Source organism: Ctenopharyngodon idella, chromosome 3, assembly GCF_019924925.1.
Source record: "Ctenopharyngodon idella isolate HZGC_01 chromosome 3, HZGC01, whole genome shotgun sequence".
Lineage (NCBI taxonomy): Eukaryota > Metazoa > Chordata > Actinopteri > Cypriniformes > Xenocyprididae > Ctenopharyngodon > Ctenopharyngodon idella.
This window is the reverse complement of record NC_067222.1, coordinates 43558962-43580740: the sequence shown is the minus strand read 5'-3', so window position 1 is coordinate 43580740 and position 21779 is coordinate 43558962. Positions and strand designations below refer to the sequence as shown.

General features: G+C 38.0%; 3 protein-coding genes across 5 annotated transcripts in view; all 3 read left to right on the top strand.

Annotated features, from left to right (window-relative positions):
* Window positions 1-5437, top strand: part of mcrip1 (MAPK regulated corepressor interacting protein 1) — a 35451-nt gene extending 30014 nt beyond the window's left edge. The window contains exons 1-5 of one of the 3 annotated variants that reach the window (XM_051886203.1): window positions 143-305; window positions 753-835; window positions 2113-2228; window positions 4401-4505; window positions 4651-5437. In XM_051886203.1, coding sequence (XP_051742163.1) covers window positions 828-835; window positions 2113-2228; window positions 4401-4505; window positions 4651-4715 — 294 coding nt within the window. In that variant the 5' untranslated portion in view covers window positions 143-305; window positions 753-827 and the 3' untranslated portion in view covers window positions 4716-5437. The other 2 variants (XM_051886204.1, XM_051886205.1) reach the window with 2 other exon arrangements.
* Window positions 5438-9719: 4282 nt separating this feature from the next.
* Window positions 9720-14895, top strand: alyref (Aly/REF export factor). Its single transcript, XM_051886194.1, has 6 exons — window positions 9720-10090; window positions 11839-12000; window positions 12080-12227; window positions 14115-14181; window positions 14277-14484; window positions 14587-14895. Exons 1-6 carry the CDS (start codon window positions 9842-9844, stop codon window positions 14599-14601), a joined length of 849 nt encoding a protein of 282 aa, XP_051742154.1. The 5' UTR covers window positions 9720-9841; the 3' UTR covers window positions 14602-14895.
* A 1183-nt stretch (window positions 14896-16078) lies between these two features.
* The window catches only part of arhgdia (Rho GDP dissociation inhibitor (GDI) alpha), a 33771-nt gene continuing 28070 nt past the window's right edge, over window positions 16079-21779 (top strand). The window contains exon 1 of the mRNA XM_051886202.1: window positions 16079-16333. The gene's annotated coding sequence lies outside the window, so the exon portion shown is untranslated. The remainder of the gene's footprint in view (window positions 16334-21779) is intronic.

Below are 21779 nucleotides of genomic sequence, written 5' to 3'. Positions count from 1 at the left end.
TGCAGTGCACATTTTTGAGTGATGGTGAGAAAAAATCAGAGATTTCAAACCATACATAAACATAGGCCTATGCTATACATCATTTTAATGAAGAATCATTAACAGTTCATATTAGCGAATAGGCTTTTTGAAAACATATTCTACTGGTCTGCTAAATTAAAACACGTATTTTGGCTCTGTTCGCGCATGCGCTTCTCGCTCAGCTTGTTCGGCTGACCCGGAAATAATTGGTTGGCATTAGCAACGTTTCGGCCGAGCCAGGCCTGAATACAGATATAGCAGAAGAAAGAGAAACAAACAGACAGGTTTGAAACTCTCAATTCACGCGTTTTCCATTATGTGAGCGTTAGTCTGAATGTTTCGCGATACATTCGCTGTGTATTTGCTCTGATTGCTTATGAAGTCAGCATCAGTTTACAGCTATGAAAACAATGCTAACGTACTAGCTGCCAGTCTATCATAAACAATAACAAACACTGAGTCTCTGAATTGACTTTTGATCCTTTCGCTTGTACCAGAAATGTAGTATCAGGTGTTTGTGTAGCACATTTCACTTCTCTGCTCAGCCTTGTGTAAAGATGTACACATTACTGATATATATCATTCATTGATGGTGCTGCTGCACTGATCATATCAGCTAATAAACTGTGTGCCATTGATTTAGTTTGGATCTGTTACTCAATGCACTTTTGTGACAACTGATGTGTTTCGTCTGAATTTCTTTAATCTTATTGAAATGTCTTTCCCCTTAGAAAACACACTGAAGAACAGGCAAACTTCCCTGTTAAGCCTCATACTGAGATTGTGAGGCAAGAGACTGTAACAGAATGACAAGGTAAAGTCATTAGTTCCTGTAGCCACTGATGAGATGACGCTTCACAACAAAGAGAGACATTAAAATATAACCATTGCTGAAAACAAACTTGACTTGAGAGCAAACACATTTAGTAAACAATGGACCCTTTTCACAGACTCTAATGATGGGTTTCCTCAGTTATTTGTATTTTAATTTTTAATAATGTACATTCATAACACTGTACTTTGTGTTATATTACCTTGCCATTAAATTACACTACTAGTCCAAAGTTTGGGATCAGATTAAGATTATTTAATGTTTTTGTGAGCCTCCGTGAGCAGAAGACACTTCTTTTTAAAAAATTAAAAAAAAAAAATCTGTATAATGATTCCAAACTTTTGAACAAGTAACAAAAAACAAATTAATAAATGCTTCTGCAAGGATGTTTCTGAAATTGGACATTTCTCTTTGTGCTTTAATCAGTCCATCTGTGTTTCTTTTCCTGTTTTTAAAAGTTGTGGAAGTTAAAAGTTCTTTTTTGCTATTCGAGCAAATGGGAATGCAATAGTCATGTATTATCTGTAGTCTCATATTCATCTTTATAGAAGTTTCTATCATGACTTCTGTGAACCCTGGAAATGTGCTAATGGTTCATATTCTATTGTCAAACTACTATAAAAGCAGCTTCTGCTGAATTTAACTTTTTAGCTTACATCGTGACATGCTGTACATTTCTAAGGGTTCATTTATACGACACCGTTTTCAGCTAAAGTGGAAAACTTTTTATGTGTTTTGGCCATTCATCTACTTGACAATGGCATTTTGGTGGGCTGAAAACGCAAACTTTTGAAATCTGGTTTCAAATGCAAGTTTTTGAAAACGATACCATTATCATCTTTGTGTAAACTATAAAAAAATGTGAATTTGTGAAAACGGTGACGTCGTGTATTACGTGTTCAATAGGCGCGTAGTGTTTCTTCCCAAAGTGACATCGGCAACTACTGGCCTGGCATGAATAATACAGCGATTTTAATCATTTTCACGGATCCGTGTAAAGGGGGTCATTTTAACAACGTTGACCTCTGTGCGCAAAAAACACAACGTTTCAGTTCTTAGTAGATTGTTGTCATGTAAACGTACCTTAAAGCTTGAGAAAAAATGACTTTTTAATACTACACAAAATAAATAAAATCTAAAATCTACAAAGATGTGTGTGGCTAGATACTTGGAATTGTACTCAAGTACAGTTTCTCAGCTTTATAAAGCATCTTGTCATAATGAAACATCTTTTTCAGTGGTTTGTGTGTGTTTTCCAGCTCCTCCACCCCTAGAATGCACACGTACAAGAGGACTTCCAGCCCTCGATCACCAACGAATACAGGAGAGCTTTTCACACCAGCACATGAAGAAAATGTGCGCTTCATCCATGACAGTAAGACTGCGACACATTATACACACTTAATAACTGAGCACCATTTTCTCCTTGAAAACGTGTGATTCCCAGGCCTGAGGACATCACTGACACTAAAAAATTCTATAAAAAGCATAGGAATATTTGTCATTTTTGTTGTAGTTTGTTAATGCCCAGATATACTCATACCAAAGTTCTTTTTCATTCTTCGCTTAGGGGTAAAAAGAAGTTGGAAATACCTTTGCAGCGATGTGCAGTTAGCAATCATCCTGATGCTGCACACACTGCTGAGAGATGTTTAGATGAATATGTAAATATGTGCTGCACGTTTTCCTCTTAATAACAAAATAAACACAACAGAAATGACAGCAGTGAGAAAACAGCAGTTAAGAAAGCATCTGATCATAGTGATGTGGATATGTTTACACCAGCTCTGCAATTCAGCACTCCAGTCAAGTCGCATCACATTTTTATATATATATATATATATATATACAGTATATAGCACTTTATTGCAGTATATTGCTTTAAAGCAATCAGCTTTACAGTATTAAACATGAAAAAGGGATAGTATCGCTTTCATTTAGAATTACAACTACATTGTTTTTACTCGCATCTGATCTTGGCGGACTGAACAAAAGAAATTAACCAAAGACTTCCACATCAAAGAAGGTGGAGTTTCGGAGCCACACCCACCTATTACATCATCGTCACGGACCAATGGTAGTTCGATGGTGTTTAATAGGAAGAGCAAACTTTTCCGGAAAGTTTGCTTTGCTGAGACGTTTCGAACTCCTTAAATTAACACCAAACGAATTTCATTTTTGGCCTGATTTTGTTCGAAATTACATCACACCAGTTCATTCTTCAATTTTGGTTGAAGTATATCGGGACCTTTATGCTCTGCTGTTACATATTTTATTCTTTATGGCTTGGGGGCGTGCCTCCTGGGGGGGGGGCCGGAGTTATAAAAAGTGAGATGTGGCAAGACTAAGTGATAGTGACAGTGTAGGCTACAGTCAGCAGATTATTATGCAAAAGAAACCTATGCAGGGTGATACAAGACCCCACTGCGAAATTACCACCCTTATTATGTGGCTACTTCACACATAAGTAAATACTTGAACACAAAATATTCATTTGATATATTTTATTACCTCAGGATGACTCGCAGTATTGTCTGAGCGTTTTTAACAGATGGTGCGATTGAAGAATCAGAATTAAGAACCGCAGGGAGCTGTGTAATAATAAAAAAGAATGATGTATGGTTCTGCACTAAGCATGGACAAGTTTGTGAAAGTATTACCAGTGCAAGATAAACGTAAAGCAGACGATAAATGTACTTCAAACTCACAACTACCAAAACAACGTGTCTACTACACAGACGCGTTTGGCGTGACGCGACAAAAGCTAATAGAACCCATTATAATAAGTGATGCTGTCTACACTGTAAAATATTTTTCTCTACAAAAGGGAGAAAAAGTTTGGGAACCACTACTACACTACTACAAAATCGTCTTTAACAATCCTTATCCTGTAATTGTGCAACTGGTTAAAGAGATTAATTACTCACCCTCATGTCGTTCCACACCCGTAAGACCTTCGTTCATCTTCAGAACACAAATTAAGATATTTTTGATGACAGAATGCTGTCAGATTTCCTTCCATTGACTGCCTTTGCAACTGACACTTTGACGCTTCAAAAAGTTCATAAAGAGATCAAAAAACGAATCCATATGAAATGAGCGAACATAAACAGAAGCTCAAATAAACCTGCTACATGCGCGAGAGCAAACCTCTTCTGGAAGCTCAAATGTGCTGCGTAACCAATGAGTGTGTTAGGCAGCACGTTTGAGCTTCCGGAAGAGGTTTGTTCTTGTGCGTTATTCAGGTTAAGTTAATCTTATGCTTATGTTCACTGATCAATGTTTACATGCGAGTAAAAGCCTAAATTAAATCTGTTCATCATAACAAGCGATCGATTTTCTGCAGAAAATGTGGACTGAACCGCTCATTTCATATAGATTAGTTTACGTGGTTGGAACGACATGAGGATGAGTAATTAATGACAGAAGTTTCATTTTAAGGGTGAACTAACCATTTAAGTTATGGAAATTCATTGGTCAAAAGGTGTAGGAGCTCTTGATTTCAAGACATAAATGTTGTAATGCTTTTTTTGTGTTTTCTTTCCAGCATGGCTTTGTGTTTTGAGAGACATTAAATCCCCACAAAATAGTGAACGTAATGATCGTGGACCACAGGAGTATGTGGAGAAAAACCCAAATCCCAACCTACATTGTAAGTTTATTTTCATGTAAAAGTTCCTCAAGACATGACATTTGCTATTAATACAAGCATTTTCATTGTCCCCATTTATGCAGACAGAGTTCTTGCCAAGTTTTTAAATCGGTCATCTTCATTTCTTGTCCATTGTTTCTCTCAGCTTTTATACCAGTGGACCTGAGTGACCTTAAGAAGAGGAACACACAAGACTCCAAGAAGTCTTAGACCATTCCCTCTCTTTTTGATCCAGCAGTTTTTTGTCCTCCATTTTACATTTGGGACCTTTTTACTCTCTCAGTCTTCTGTCAGCCAACAAAGAGCCACGAGCCGGAATATTTGGCCATCCCAGTCCAGAAAGCTTCTCTCTTCTCTGCCTCATGGACCTGTGGTCTGGACTTACAGGCTGACGTCTATTTATGAGTTACAGTTTCAAGAGCCGTTTGAGTGGCCATTCCCTGTTTTTCATGTTCATCCGGGCTCTCTGATCTTACAAATGGGAAAACATAAAAGACCTGTTTCAGGATTTTTTTCTTTCTCCCTAGTTTTGAGTTTAGATGATTCTTCATGTGCATTTTTTATGTTGAGATGACAAACGGGAAAGGCACAGAACAGTTAAACTGTTGGACTGACTCTACACAGACTTTCTCTAAATGGGATGATGCAGTCCTGGAATTTACTCCTTTTTCAAACCATCTTCATCAACCGCAGAGGAGCGACTGACTGACTGTTTAGTTAGTTTCATAGATTGATTGATTGATTGATTGAATAGAAGAATTAGAAAGTTTTGTCTGATAGGACAGGTAAGTTTGGCTCGGCAAATATTTTTAGTAGATGTACCTCCATTTTTAACTATGAATTGATACCTTCAAGAACTTTAATTAGACTTTTCCACATCTATCGTTCCCAGACTTTAAAATAAAATTAAAATAAAGGTTACTTTTATGTTATTTCAGTCTCTCTGCATTGTATTTATCCTGGTGTTTTGTCTGTTGACTTTTAGGTTGTCTGTTTGCTTTTATGTCATTTAACAGCATGAATGTTTAGCAGATATATGTGTTTGAAATATGCAATCCAAATCCTTCTTTTCTGGAAATGATTCGGAAATCCTCTTGACACATCTTCATCTCAATGCCGTATACAAATGTGTGTATAAGCAAACACTCTTTAGGATGGAAAGCTACAAATCATGGTTCATGTCTCTGACTAAACTAAAAGGATGAATCTTTTCGAGAAGAGTGAAATGAGGAAGGAAAGTCTAAAATGGACTTTTACTGATAAATGTTTCAGTTCCCCTATCCATAAATCCATGTTAGTTTTTTCTGCCATGTGCATTTAAGACTCATTTTAGGGAGGATCTAAGTTTTGTAAAGCCATAATGTTTGGTGATAATTATATTATATTTTGATTATCATCCTTTTTGGGAGGTACTGTAAAATTAAGAAAAGTTCAGGTAAGTGATCGTGATTCTCTCCGGTCTGCAGATAATATGATTTATATAAACATAAATCCTTCTCAAAGCCTTTGTTAAACATATCACAAGCCCCTTATATATCTTTGTTTTTCATAAATACTATGCATTTTGTGGGCACATAATCATTGTCCGTATTTGTTTATTACTTAATACGCTGGCATTTTTAATATATAAAATTAAATTAGATTGCTATTTAGATGTTTAAGACATAAATCGCGATGAGGATTCATTTCAGGGAAAATGAACAAAGGTTATTCAAATATTCCACTTTTTTTATTTTATTTTTTATTCATGACTTTTGTCAAAAAATTCAAAATACTGAAGAATTTACAAACTTTTATGCCTTTAGACTTTATCCTTGTCTAAATCAAAGGTATTGAATAAAAGCATTAAGTGAATACTTTGAAAACAGAGCGAATTTTAATGGTCTTGATTAAAATTGCGTTAATATATAATATACAGGTGCTGGTCATATAATTAGAATATCATCAAAAAGTTGATTTATTTCACTAGTTCCATTCAAAAAGTGAAACTTGTATATTATATTCATTCATTACACACAGACTGATATATTTCAAATGTTTATTTCTTTTAATTTTTTTTTCTTTAATTTCTTTTAATACTCAGAAAATTAGAATATTGTGAAAAGGTTCAATATTGAAGACACCTGGTGCCACACTCTAATCAGCTAATTAACTCAAAACATCTGCAAAGGCCTTTAAATGGTCTCTCAGTGTAGTTCTGTAGGCTACACAATCATGGGGAAGACTGCTGACTTGACAGTTGTCCAAAAGACGACCATTGACACCTTGCACAAGGAGGGCAAGACACAAAAGGTCATTGCAAAAGAGGCTGGCTGTTCACAGAGCTCTGTGTCCAAGCACATTAATAGAGAGGCGAAGGGAAGGAAAAGATGTGGTAGAAAAAAAGTGTACAAACAATAGGGATAACCGCACCCTGGAGAGGATTGTGAAACAAAACCCATTCAAAAATGTGGGGGAGATTCACAAAGAGTGGACTGCAGCTGGAGTCAGTGCTTCAAGAACCACTACGCACAGACGTATGCAAGACATGGGTTTCAGCTGTCGCATTCCTTGTATCAAGCCACTCTTGAACAACAGAGAGCGTCAGAAGCGTCTCGCCTGGGCTAAAGACAAAAAGGACTGGACTGCTGCTGAATGGTCCAAAGTTATGTTCTCTGATGAAAGTAAATTTAATGGAGATGCAGATTTCATTTTCCAACAGGACTTGGCACCTGCACACAATGCCAAAGCTACCAGTACCTGGTTTAAGGACCATGGTATCCCTGTTCTTAATTGGCCAGCAAACTTGCCTGACCTTAACCCCATAGAAAATCTATGGGGTATTGTAAAGAGGAAGATGCGATATGCCAGACCCAACAATGCAGAAGAGCTGAAGGCCACTATCAGAGCAACCTGGGCTCTTATAACACCTGAGCAGTGCCACAGACTGATCGACTCCATGCCACGCCGCATTGCTGCAGTAATTCAGGCAAAAGGAGCCCCAACTAAGTATTGAGTGCTGTACATGCTCATACTTTTCATGTTCATACTTTTCAGTTGGCCAAGATTTCTAAAAATCCTTTCTTTGTATTGGTCTTAAGTAATATTCTAATTTTCTGAGATACTGAATTTGGGATTTTCCTTAGTTGTCAGTTATAATTATCAAAATTAAAAGAAATAAACATTTGAAATATATCAGTCTGTGTGTAATGAATGAATATAATATACAGGTTTCACTTTTTGAATGGAATTAGCAACTTTTTGATGATATTCTAATTATATGACCAGCACCTGTATGGTGGTTATACTCTTTCATAAAAACTAATTTTAGTGAGGCTTACAATCAGAGATGGGCACAAATACATCAAAAAGTATTTAGTTACAAATTACAAATACTTATCAAATGTATTTAAATAAAATACAAAATACTGCAGTAAAAAAATGTATTTAATTAAAATACATGTAATTTGAAAATACAAAAATACAAACAAAATTTACATGCAATCATTTGAAGTGTGAGAGTAACAGTGGAGTTAGATGCACGTAAGAGAGAGATGCTTTCAGTTGCTATGTATGGCCAAAGCATTCAAAAAGCACTAACATCTATTGAACGGTAGCATTCAAGTAAGAAATTACACTGCACAGTCCTCACTGTAACAATTAAATATATATATATATATGATCCATATAAATATAATGAAGTTATTCAGTCAGGAGCAGTGAGTGATTTTGTCTTTTTCTTTTGTTGCTTGATTAACATTAATGACAGACAGCAGCAGGTTTATTAGGCTGCTGTCACTTTAAGAACGAACGTACAGACCAAATATACTTACGGTTACATTAATTTAAAGGGTTAGTTTACCCAAAAATGAAAATAACATCATTAATTACTCACCCTCATGTCGTTCCACACCCGTAAGACCTTCGTTCATCTTCAGAACACAAATTAAGATATTTTTTATGAAATCCGATGACTCGGTGAGGCCTGCATAGCCAGCAATGACATTTCCTCTCTCAAGATCCATTAATGTACTAAAAACATATTTAAATCAGTTCATGTGAATACAGTGGTTCAATTGGACGATTTCAAAACACTGCTTCATTAAGCTGCAGAACGTTATGAATCAGCGTGTCGAATCATGATGGTTTTCCCGCGGAATTGGGCTACTTTTACACTGTTGCCGCGGGGTTTTTTTTATGTCCGCAGGTTGAATCAACCCAAAATAAGGTGATATTTAGCCTCTGGAATGTGAATTTGACCAAAAACTCGAATTTTACCCCCCGGAACGCAATTTTTTTTACCGTGGGACCCCCCTGAAATGCCATTGGGCTAGTTTTGGGCTAGTTTTGAGGAGCAATTGGGCGGGTTTGTTGTGAAAACCTGGCAACCCTGGACATGCCCTCCATCAAGAGTTGACGCCAACTCCCCATGTGGACCGTTACAGTTCCTCCTGAACCAAAACAATGAGCTTATGCTGCGCTCACGCCATAACTACCGTAATTAAGAGATGGCAACCCGTGATGTTGTACTAGGAGCGGTCCGTGACTCGAAACACTACCTACGCCGAAATGAATCTACAGTAGTGGTACAGGTCAGTGCTCTTTAAGTTGTTTATGTTCATCATTATTGTAATGTTATGTGCTTTGAGACATGAGGTAATTTAACGCCGTCTCTCGTGACACTTTTGCTCCCTGCTGTGCGCGTTCATGTGATTTGAAGGAGGTGTGGCTTTGGAGACGCTCTGAAGGGAGCTATTGCTAGCCTCTCCGAAAATTACCTACCCTACCTTTAAGCATGGTGATGAAAGTTATTTTATGCGAGAATAAAATAACATTTGAATGTATTTTTAGTATTTTAAATACAAAATACTTTCTCTCAAAGTATTTAATTACATTTGATTTTTTCTTCGTCAAGGAAAATACAAATTACAAATAAAAAGTAATTAAATATGTATGTTAAATACATTTAATTAAAATACTGCCCATCTCTGCTTACAATTACATTTATAAGTTTGGAAAGGTCGAAAGCCAATACGCCTAAAAATCAGTGAGAAAATCACAACACTTACATTAACTTATAATATTTTTTGAAGTAAACCTACAATGTTGAGTCTCGTGTTGCTCTTAAATCATAATAAATAAACACTGCTTTCCTGCCGTGAGGAATTTAAACCGGAAGCGCTCGTCTTCCAGATGTACGTCATTAGCGTTCCCGCTATAAATGCGTCACCCGGCGGCAAGACGTTGTTTCTTTCCTCTTTTGTGAGTGAGCGGTAGTGCAGGGGCAGTGTAGTACTTCAAACGTGCTGGTTTTATTTTAGTTGACTACAGTGTTTAGCGTTAACAAAGGCCAGGCAATGGCAGACAAGATGGATATGTCCTTAGACGACATTATCAAGCAAAACAGGCAGCGCGGGGGTAGCGGGCGCGGCGGGAGAGGAGGTCGCGGCGGCCGCGGAGGCACAGGCGGCCGAGGAGGTGGCGGCGCCGGTGGACGGCTCGGAAACACAGGCGGAGGCTTTGGAGGCCGCGGCGGGGGATCGGGCCCCATGAGGAACCGCCAGAACCTGAGCCGCGGAAGAGGCAGACCTACGCCGTACAGCAGGGTATGAGAAAGCGGAGAAAATCATGGGCGCATCCACATCCTGGGTGAAGTCCCGTTTTTATCTTTCTAGGCTGCCAGCAGAAATGGCGGCGAGCTCGTGCCCCTGGAGCTTCTCTGGCGGTGTAGTTCGGGGAAGCTCATTAGATATATATTGTGCATAATGTGTTCTCTCCCTAAGCCCGTTGTCTTGCCATCCGTGTGCGCATCAAGCACCGAGGGTCGTGAAGTGGCGTGTCTGAAGCGGCTCTTCTAACGTATCCTGCGACCGTCGACGCCATTTTGAGGACGGCGGATCCCTTTCATTCAGCCTAACCTTTCTTTGTTTTCGACAACATCCAGCGCAACATCCATCATCTTCACGCGGTCTGCCTTCAGATGTTGAAGATTCTACCTTTTTGTGCTTTAAGGCCCAACTTTAAGGCCTTTTCTCCTCGGTGGAATTCGGCTTTGTTTGGGAGGGGTTTCATGGTCAAATATATCATTTAAAGCAGAAAGATAGTTACATAGTATTGGAGCCGTACAGGAAAACGGACTTTGACCATCTTTGTCCGGGAATTATGGAGGTTCCCTTCTAATTATTAGTTTGAGCTTTAGTGAGGGCTGTATTTATATAAGCACGCCAAAATGGCGTGGGCTCAAAATGGACGCTCCAAAGCGGCTTCAGGCGACAACATGGACTTTTTTTTTTTTTTTTTGCCTCCTTGTTTTCATCGTCTATTTTGGACTTTACTGTGCTGCTCCTCACCGGAGACCAGCGGAACATCCATACCCACCTAATGGAGGCCTGCTGGGATTCGTTTGTATGAACGGCAAGAGACTCTTGGGGGTTGCTTGTAGCGAGCTTGCTACCAAGGGGGTGGGAAGTTACTGAGGGAATATTGGTGTTTGAAACAATACAATGGGTTCATTTGTTTTTAACCTACTTTTGTAACCGTTTATTCTATAATGCATGTGCACTTCTTTGAATTAACCCTCTGGTTTTACTTTTGATATTTCAAGGTCAAAACAGAAAACAATAAGCGTACTTTTTAAAATGGAATGTACTTTTTATTAATTTTTTTTTATTAATCTTTAATGTTTTGAGTTTGTTTCATGATGCTACACTATTTACCTCCAAGTTATGCACAATTTTTTCATATAGAATACTGAGAAGTGTTTAAAGTTTTAAAAAGAGATTTCCTGGTTGCTTAGAGTATCTTTATACAATTGTTTTTAATCAGGTTTTGCATTTAGATATCATTTTGGCTATATAGGAATTATCAGACTACATTGTGGCTGATTTGTTGGTTTCCCCCCTCAAAAGTCTGTTTTTGGTTTCCCAATCACTTCCTATGATGGTCATTTTTGATATTCACAAACATGGTTTTTTTTTTTTTTTTTTTTTTTCCCATATTCCAAAGAATTTAAATTCTCAACACTACACCAAATTAAGCCACTTTTTTTTTTTTTTTTTCTTCTAAAACAACCAAAGACCACCAGAGGGTTAAGCTTGCCTCCACTGAGATCTAGTGAACTGCACATCCAGTAATGTTAGAACATTATTCGAACTCTGTTCAGGAGCTGGCATGGTTTACTTGTTTGTAGTGATGGGGTGGGCAGGGATTGCTGGAAATCGCAGTAAGCGCACTGGGTGCCCCTGGCCTTGTTGAAGCGGAGCCCCCTGCTTGCCCCAACACCCAGCCGAGTGGACTGTCAGTGACAGACTGGGGACCCGAAGTCAGCAGGTGCGTTCTCTCTCATCTGTTGCAGCCCAAGCAGCTCCCAGACAAGTGGCAGCATGACCTGTTTGACAACGGCTACAGTGCGAACGCCGGAGGAGGTGGCGGTGGCGGCGGCGGAGCTGGCGTGGAGACGGGAGGAAAACTCCTCGTGTCCAATCTTGACTTTGGCGTCTCGGATGCAGACATTCAGGTGGGTGTCAGTTTTAAGTTGTGCGATTGAAAAGTCTCTGGTCAATTCTCCAGCTAATGTATGGTTTGTTTTGCAACAGGAGCTCTTCGCAGAATTTGGCACTCTAAAGAAAGCGGCAGTACATTACGATCGGTCAGGACGCAGCCTTGGCACTGCGGATGTTCACTTTGAGAGGAAAGCAGACGCCCTGAAAGCCATGAAGCAGTACAACGGTGTTCCCCTTGACGGTATGTGTGCGTCCCACAAACTCACACAGTACATTTTTAAAGGCCTGATATACTCGTGAAGTTTTCCGCTTGGGGGTAAAAAATTTCAAATACCTTTGCACCGATATACTGTTGGCAAACTTCCAGATGCTGAGAGCAACGTTTAGATGAATATGCACAACAAAAATGGAAGCCGTGATAAAACAGCAGTTAAGAGAACATCTGATCTTAGAAAGTGGATGTTTTTGAACCAGCTCTGCAATTCAGACCCTCCAGTCAAATTGTATCTATATAGCTGTTTATAGGGCTGGGCAATATAGCCAAAAAAAAATCATCTTTTTTGGCTAAATGGCGATATATTGTATTTATCGCCAGTATTTTCTACATTTTTCTATTTGGATTTAGAAGGGGGAAAAAAAAAAAAATCAGTATTTTTAAAAATCTTAATTTAATATGCCTAATGTTGTCCTACAAACAGTGTTCATATTGAAGGCTATTTATTCAACTATAGTGAATGTAACCATGTAGTCTGGCTATATATATATATATATATATATATATATATATGCAAAAAAGGGAAAATTACCTTACCTTATAACATTGTAACATTACAATCTAAAAATAATGCTTTTTAAAGCAGAAATTAAATTCACTAGACTAAAAATGAAAATAAAAACAAAAGCACAGACTAATTAGCTATATTAGGCTAACAATTATTTTGATTAGCCTACCCCAAATAGTCACTTTACTGCTATAATACATTTATTTGTAGGTTTAGAATTCTACATATTGCACATTTATTGTTCAACTACAACCGCTTTAGCAAAATGTATAATTTAGTCAATTTTGGCGATCCTGTTCTATTGCGCTCCGGAAATGCGCGTGGCGGCACTCGTTCACGGAAGCCAATAAAGTTTACAGGAGAGCATGAGGCTCGTCCACTCCTGACAGCAAAATGGAAATGTTTGTATGACTTTCTAACATGTACAGATGGAGAATATACCTGTGAAATGCAAGTTATGCGCTGAGAAAAACACCATCACAAACGCATTAAACAGCGCAAGTGTCTGTCAGCACATGAGCACTCAGAGCATCTGACAGGGCAATCCGCTTTAAACTATAGCCTACGTGTTAGCTATATCTTAAACTTATGAGTTAGGCTGTTTTTAAAGCCCTTAATATTAAGCACCTCTCATATTTAGGACAAATTGTATTATGTATTTCCCCCACAGCAGCATTCTGTGACATCCACCGCTATGTTTCAGATGCGCTCGTATAAAACTACTGTATATCGATATAAATGGTATTGCCTCATTCCGTATCGTATACAAAAAAATATATCTAACGTACAAACTCGATATACCGCCCAGCCCTAGCTCTTTATACAATAGATTGCTTTAACACAATCAGCTTTACAGTATTACGACAACACATGAAAAATCACTTGAAGTGTTAGTATCGCTTTCAAATAATTACAATTTTAGTTTACACTATAGCCAATCGGGTACTAAGCGGTTCTCCAGTGTGTTCATGATTTTACTTGCGTCTGACCTTGAAGAAATGAACCAAAGAAGATTTCCATGTCAAGAGGCGGAGCCTCAGAGCCACATCTATTATGTCATTGTCACGGACCAATATTAGTTTGAAGGTGTTTAATAGCCAGAGTGAACTCTCAAAACGAATGCCTAACAAACTTTGGTTTTGGTATGATTTTATTTATTTAAAAAAAAAAAAAAAAAAAAATAAACAAATAAAAATCACACCAGTTCGTTCTGCACTTGAAGTATATTGGAGCCTTTAGAAGGAAATTCTTATCCAATGAGTCTCTGGAAGTCCTGGGAAAGCCTGTTAAATTGGTGGTTTGTGAGTTTGGCAGCAGTTTTCAGTTGTGTAAACTCTCTTTTCTAGGTCGCCCAATGAACATTCAGCTTGTTACATCACAGATTGATGCACAGAGGCGGACTCCGATGCAGGGGTAAGGATAAAAAAAAAAAAAAAAGTGACTTGTTTGGTCTGTTGCCTTGTATTTTCTAATGTTTGGTGGAACTGAATTTGTTTTCTTCTTAACAGTCTAAATCGTGGAGGTGGTGGCATGAACAGAAACAGAATCGGAGGCTTTGGCACACAGAAAGGTCGTGGGGGACGCGGCGGCGGTGGTGGTGGTGGTGGCGGCGGTGGAGGATCCAGAGGCCGGGGTCGAGGCGGTCGTGGCGGCGGCAGCAAACAGCAGCTCTCTGCTGAAGAGCTGGACGCCCAGCTAGACGCCTACAATGCCAGGGTGTGTTATCTTGTTCAAAGAGGCTTTTAAAGTGCTTTATTTTTATTTTTGTTGTCACAATCTGGTAGTAATCTCTATTTGCCTTTTTGTTTTTTTACACAGATGGATACCAGCTAAATACCAAGATATCAAGCTGCATTCCCCACTGTTCCTACACGGGAGAGTGGTCATCGTTGTTATAGCTTTGAACATGCCGGATGTTTTACACTCACGTCTTCAAAAGTGATTTAAATTTGTGTAACAAACTTTCTCCTTTTAAAATGCTCATGTTTTTTACCTACCTTGTTTTATTTTTGTTTTCAGTTTTTTTTGAGAAAACTGGTTGGACTGTAGGATTTTAAGGGATGTGCATATCTTAACCATCCTTATGTAGATCATTGAAATAAAAACCTGCAGTATTTAGTAACCACATGATGTCTCTTTCTCCTTGTACACACATCTTGCTTTTTAACTATTTCAACTCTAGTCAGTATTAAATTTTTGCAGCATTTAAATATTGACAAAGCACACTACTCGTGCCAGCCACTAGGTGTCTACATCTCTATCCTTTGACTTTATTTAAATGATTGTGGCTGCAATGCTTTTGTAAGATTCTAATGAGTGTGGGTGGGTATTGTAACCCCTTAAAAAGATGCAATGTTATTATTACCTCAACCTAAAAATAGCAGTTGCAACATAACTAAAAATAAGGCTTTCAGAATATTTCTTTTACAAATATGTTGACTAACACCAGGTTATCAGTAAGTTTTGCAGTCACAGCTCTTAACTTTAGGCTGCCAGTTGCATACGCCTTTCCTGAAAACAATGCATGAAATGACTTGTGTGTGTTTCTGAGTGGCTAAAAGGAGTTACCTGTTAGGGGATAGTTTACCCAAAATAAAAAATCATTTGCTCACCTTCAAGTTTACAAATGTGTATGAGTTTCTTTCTTCTGCTGAAGATATTTTGAAGAATGTGGGTAACCAAACAGTTGACTTAAATGTTTTTTTTTTTTTTTTTTCTCCATATAATGGAAGTCAATGGGGTCCATCAGTTCTTTACCCATATCCTTCAAACTATCATCTTTTGTGTTCAGCAGAAGACAGAAATTCATACACGTTTGGAACAACTTGAGTAAGTGACAGAATTTTCGTTTTAGGGTGAACTATCCCTTTAACAAATCGTCTAATACCATTGGAATGAAATGTCTCTGATTTTATTAATTTGCAGGGTTTGTTTTGATTGTTTTATGGCGAGCTTGGTTAATCATACAAATAAGAGACTAATAACTACAACTCCATTTTATTATACAAAAGTGTCATTAAATGTCTACAAATGTATAAAATTGATTCCAGATCAAGTAAAAATCCACAGACACTGGTTTGTGTTTATCGCCGCCTAGCGAATTTTTCGAAACAGTTATAACGTAACGAAGCCTAGTTAACTGAAATCACGTGACTTTGGCAGTTTGATAAGCGCTCTGAATCACTGGTTCGAAACAAATGATTCGCGAAGGTTTCGAAGCATAGAAAGGCCAGTAGGCAGATACGATATCTTTAAATAAGGTAGATATATGACACAACAAACATTGACATGTACAAAGAAACTACAATGTGAAACCGAGAAAACACGCTGCTGTTATATTACTCTCAACGAATTCATTCCCATCACATCGGCCCGTTTGAGTCCGAAAAGAACAAGCGGGTTCGTGCGCATGCGCAGAAAGCGTCAGGCGCGTGACGCGCTCGCGCGGCGGTATTCCCGGAAGTGTGTCGCTCTCTCTGGCATCGCCGCCGCTCCCTCATCGCGCCATTGAGAAGTCAGGGAAGCTTTCTCTAACCTATTGACTCGCAGTACCCGCAGGTCCACGGTAAGTTTTCACAACAGAAACATCGCGAATATCTCATATAACACTCACGGGAAAGGACACTACAGCGTTTTCGCGTGCGTTGAGATTTTTTCCGGGTAGTTTTGCATCTTTCGTAGCTCGGTAGCAACGGCAGGTTGACACAAGACAGCAAGTTGATACATGCATTTCCTGCCTGATCCACTAACCACATTCACAGCCCTTTGTAAAAATGGTCAATGCCTAATTAAGCATGCATTTAATGTTCTAGATCAGACTGGAGGGTTTTGTGTCTCCTGTTTCATTTTGATCACTCAGTTTTGTCTGAATTGATCATCAGGCGTTGTCCGAAAGCCTGTGGCGGAACATTAAAGTTAACGATCATTTCTAAGTCCGAGATTTTGCCTTTTTCCTACAAAATAGATTAATCTAGAGATTAAACAATGGGATTGCGTTAGAGTCTACATTTTGACAGCATGTTTTTCTGATCTCGTGCACGGGAAAGTTGCAATTTAGATCGTCTTTTGAAATCATTCATAAATCTAGACGTGCCCTTAAAATAACCAATGAGATGATGTAAACGCGTATAAAACTGTGTTGTGACATTAGATATTGACCTGTGAAAGGGCCAAGAAGTCGGAAGCAATTTTCAGAACTTGTTTTCTGCTGCTGAGATACACAATCAACTGTTTTCTTGCATAAAATCGTGTGATTTTGATGAATGTTAGCAGTCTGATTGAAAGCATATTGAACTTTTTTTTTTTTTAAACTCCATGCCGTTGGAAATGATAGTTGAATAGTAGCATTAGCTTGCTAGCATGAGGAGGAACTTCCTGTAAAGCTGTAAATTGAGCCTGACATATATTTTATATATATATATATATATATATATATATATATATATAGCTAATTTGCTGTATCAATATTTATTTCTTGGCATAATAGGTGACTAATATTGCTGTTGGTTGTAAAACATTAATGGTGGTAGAAAAAGGTCCATCGTCATGATTTTTCTTTTTTCCCTGTGTAAATCCCGGTTAATTTAATCGCGCCTGGCACCGGGTGTTAAATCTACCTGAATCTGACACTAAGTGGAGATTAACGCAACCTTTGCCTGAGCACAGATTGAATGTTAGGAAGTATTTTTACATAACCCTTTTTTTTGTTTTCTTCAGAGACTCCTGACTTGATTAACAAAAGAAGCGCTCTGCTGAAACCCCCGATTTCCTTCCTGTCTAGTGTGAGCGGCGCGATGTATTTTCTAGTTCCTTCTTTTTTCTGACGCGAATCTACGATTCCTACTATGGTGAAGAATTGGCTTATGAATATTAAATACGTAAGGTGACGTTCGCCATGTACGTCTAGCTGATTGGCTGAAAGGCAGAGGCAGCTGACGAATGAGCGAACTCTACTATAATGAAAGATTGGTTTTTGAATATTAATGAGGTCACGTGACCGAACGCATCGGTACGTTTCAAAGATACGTCGGCAGGATTAAATTAATATTCATGAGCTTCAGCCGTCGCAATAGTATCCGTAATTTTGGCTATCGGGAGTTCGTCAGGGCGGTGTCTGCAGGCCGCCCACAGTGTTTAAACTTTGTCCTTGAGCGTGTTGAGCAGCCATTTGGATTATTATACAGTATTTGTCCCAACGGTTACATTTGTTAATCTGTGTAGTTTGTTCAAAGCTTGCTTCACATACAATCTTTTAAAATGAGTACTGTTTAAAAGTGTTGACCATCATTTGAAAGTAATGCATATGTTGCCTTTTGTCTATACTGAAATGTTGTTTAAATCTAGTTTTAATTAAGGTTGAATTACAGATTAAAGACACGGATTGAGCAGATGTTTAATGCGTGCACCTGTGCACCAACATTTTGGTTTTTATTGTCATAAAAATAACTGGAGAGTGAAACATTGCCGTGAAATGAGGGGGTTGTCACTGTCCTATATATACGTGACCACAATTCAATATTTCAGCTCTGTTAGGGGAAACTGAAGGGAAAGTAGGTTGCGAATTAATTTATTATGTTACCGTCTTTATGGTTTATGTCCAAAATTTGTCTGCCTACTTGCAAGCACTGGAGTATTCTGAATGATTTTTCCGTCCAAATGCATATACAAGAATATGTAAAGAAATAAACAAACATGGTCTCTTAATGGGTTTTGTTAATGTCATTGTCTGATTTTGTATCGTTCAGCCGATTGAATGAATAATAGATTTTTCTTTTATGAAGCCTTTCAGGCTGATAGCACAGCAGTGAGAGAGACATCAGAGAGATGTGATGAGAAGCCACATAAAGGTCAGGCCTGATGGGCCATCACTGATATGACCAACTCTATAAGGGCTCCCGTGGGCACTACTGCCGTTTACTGACCCCAGTCAAGCTAGATGCTACGGCTGGGCAATAAAAAGTTATAGCTTGATAATTTTTTTTTTTTTTTTTTTTCCTCTCTCAACCTTTTGGCTTTTCAGTGTAGACAGTCAGTTAGACAATTAAACTAAAACACCTGGTTTTAGACGACAATAATTTATTAGTATGGTGTAGAGCCTCCTTTTGAGGCCAGTAGAGCATCAGTTTGTCTTGGGAATGACAGATAGAAGTCCTTCACAGTGGCCAGAGGGATTTTGAGCCATTCCTCTTCCAGAACAGTGGCCAGGTTACTATGTGATGCTGGTGGAGGAAAATGTTCCTCCAAAACTATGAAAGCTTGTTTCCATCACTGCATTAAAAAAAAGAAAAGGTAAAAAAGGTTAAAAAAGGTTTAAAAAAACAAAACAAAACTTGCGACTTTTATACAGGGCTTTTGAATGCATAAATCTGATTGTTTGACGAGGTGTGCTCTAAGGTGTGCAGTTATTTTCTGGGAAACGTATGGCTAAGTATTTCTAGCAGGTCTTGACTGCATTACAGTTCCATATCACTTCACCAAATTATTTCAGTTATTTCAATAGGTACTTACAGCCTATAACAGCAGAAGAAACAAAACCCACAACAACACTGACCAAGTAAAATAAATATAGTGAACAATAGGATGAAAATGACAAATTATTGTCATGATTTTTGCCACCAAATTACGTTTTATGTCCTGAAAGCACATACTCCTTCCACTCTCTCTTTCACACTCAAATGCTTACACATACAGTATGGACACACACTCGCATAGAAACGTGTTGCTAGCGCTGCTCTGATGAATTGATTAGTAAAATAGTTTAGCAACTTATGACATTTCTCACTAGCGAGGTAATAATGCTGTTCTTGAATCAGATAAACTTACACTGAGAGATGCGCAGACTTGGGTAGGCTAATTCACATATGCTTATTATCTCGCTTTCGCTCTCTCTAACTGCATTAATAATGGCATAATTCTGCTATCAATGGCTCAAGCCTCCGTTACTAGCTCCAGTGTTAATTTCGTTGACGAATAATTTTTGTCATAATTTTCGTCAACAACATTTTTTCAAGGACGAAAATGAGACGATGACTAAATAAAAATGCGTTTTAAATGACTAAAACTATGACTAAAATCTACTTTAATTTTCGTCAATGAATAAAAACGAGAAGAAAATGATAGAGAGGGATGATTTGGGAAGATATCCAGTCAGGACTGCTGTCCTGTGTGGAAGATGCGCACATTTGAAGTGTAACGTGCTGATCTAACCACGGGAAAAGCGGCGCTGTTGCGCGCTCTACAGGCTCGTCCAGCAGCACTTCAGACTGCTTCGCAATTAATGAATGGCGCACATTTATGCCAAGCGATTGCTTATGAGCTAATGATGATGAATTATGACAATGTTTACTATACAATGTTTATACGGTAGTATGTTTTAGACGGTTGTAAGAACACATATTTTATTATCCCTCACCTGAACTTAAATGAGCAGCCTGCAACTACAGTACAGACCGCAGACATTTCAGAAAAAGAGTCACGGTGTATTTTGGGATGGTTTATTATAATTTTTTTCCCTGGTCATTATTGTTATTTTGTTTACACAATAAACTGTATTGAACTTAATTTAATTTCTGTTTAATTCATAGTAAACTACTGTATCTTCTGTCACAAGAACATTATTTGACACATTATTCAATATATTTTACAATTATAAGGGTTATTATAGTTAACTAAACCTAAAACCATAAAAAAAAATCTGCATTACTTGAAATAAATGTTAACTGAAATAAAAAAGAAATATATAAAAATGTAAACTTATTTTATTTCGTCTAGTTTCCAAGCTTTAGCTTAACCTGATGTACTAAAATAACTAAAACAGAAATAAAAAACTATATAGACATTTAAAAGCAAAAACTGAATTGAAATGACAAGTACTGAATTGAGCTCTCTTTCGTGTCTTTTTGCACTTGAACGGGCAAAAACTGTCCACTTTGGCGACTAAAGTACAGTTGGTTGTCGAACATAAACAGTTTGGAGAATATCAGATGTATATCAGTGTATTGCATCTGTGTATTGTTAGAGAAATGCTTACTTAATGCATTACAATTGAACTAAATTAGATTTTAGTACAGTAGATTTAGTTGATTAAAAACAATTTCCGATGACTAAAATGTGACTAAAACTAAATGCCATTTTAGTCAAAATTAACACTGACTAGCTCTTTTGCCATTACTTGCTCAATTGCGTGTTATAAAGTCAGTCTGACTTTTTTTTCTCACAATTTCGAGTTTATATCTCGCAATTCTGACTTTATTACTTGCAATACGTGTTTCACATTGTCCACAGCCCAAGAATGTGCACTGTTGGCACCAATGAAACTGATGTTTTGCAGTGACACAAGCAACCAAAGGTTTAGCTATAGCAGCCCGACCATGAATATTGACCCTGTGGAGCTCCTGACGAACTGTTTTGATGGAAACAGGAGAGTCGAGGTGCGCATTTAATTCTGTAGTGAGTTGGGCAGCTGTGGTTTTATGTTTTTTGGACACAATCTGGGTTAGTATCCAGACATCCCTTTCAGACAGCTTCCTCTTGCGTCGACAGCTACTCCTGTTGGATGTGGTTTGTCCTACATGGAGGTATGCTGGCATTGGATATCATAGCTCTCAATACGCCACAAAGACTTTCTGTCCTGGTTAGAGATGAGCCAGAGACGCACACCAACAATTTGTCCTCTTTTCAATTCTGATATGTCTCCCATTATGTTGTTTGGATTGCAGTATTTTATGTACAGCTGTGTTATTGCTCTGATAATTCAACCTTCACACTCTCCGTAAAACCAGGCTTTGCATATATAGCGTGAAACCTCCAACACCAGTGTTTCAGTTTCATTGTCCAGCCTCTGTAGATGTAGGCCAAAATATTAGAGCTGCATGATTCTGGATAAATTGAGAATCACATTTTTTTTTTTTTTTTTTTGTTTCAAAGGGAGAGGTATGATTTTCCCGCAATTCTGAACATACAACTAAACAAAATAACATGTAATTTACTAGAGGTTCTGACAAATGAATTGC

Coding starts and splice junctions, on each gene's coding strand:
- alyref (XM_051886194.1), top strand. CDS start 9,842: ATGGCAGACAAGATGGATATGTCCTTAGACGACATTATCAAGCAAAAC. Junction 10,091..11,838: donor GACCTACGCCGTACAGCAGG/GTATGAGAAAGC, acceptor CATCTGTTGCAG/CCCAAGCAGCTCCCAGACAA. Junction 14,182..14,276: donor AGGCGGACTCCGATGCAGGG/GTAAGGATAAAA, acceptor TCTTCTTAACAG/TCTAAATCGTGGAGGTGGTG.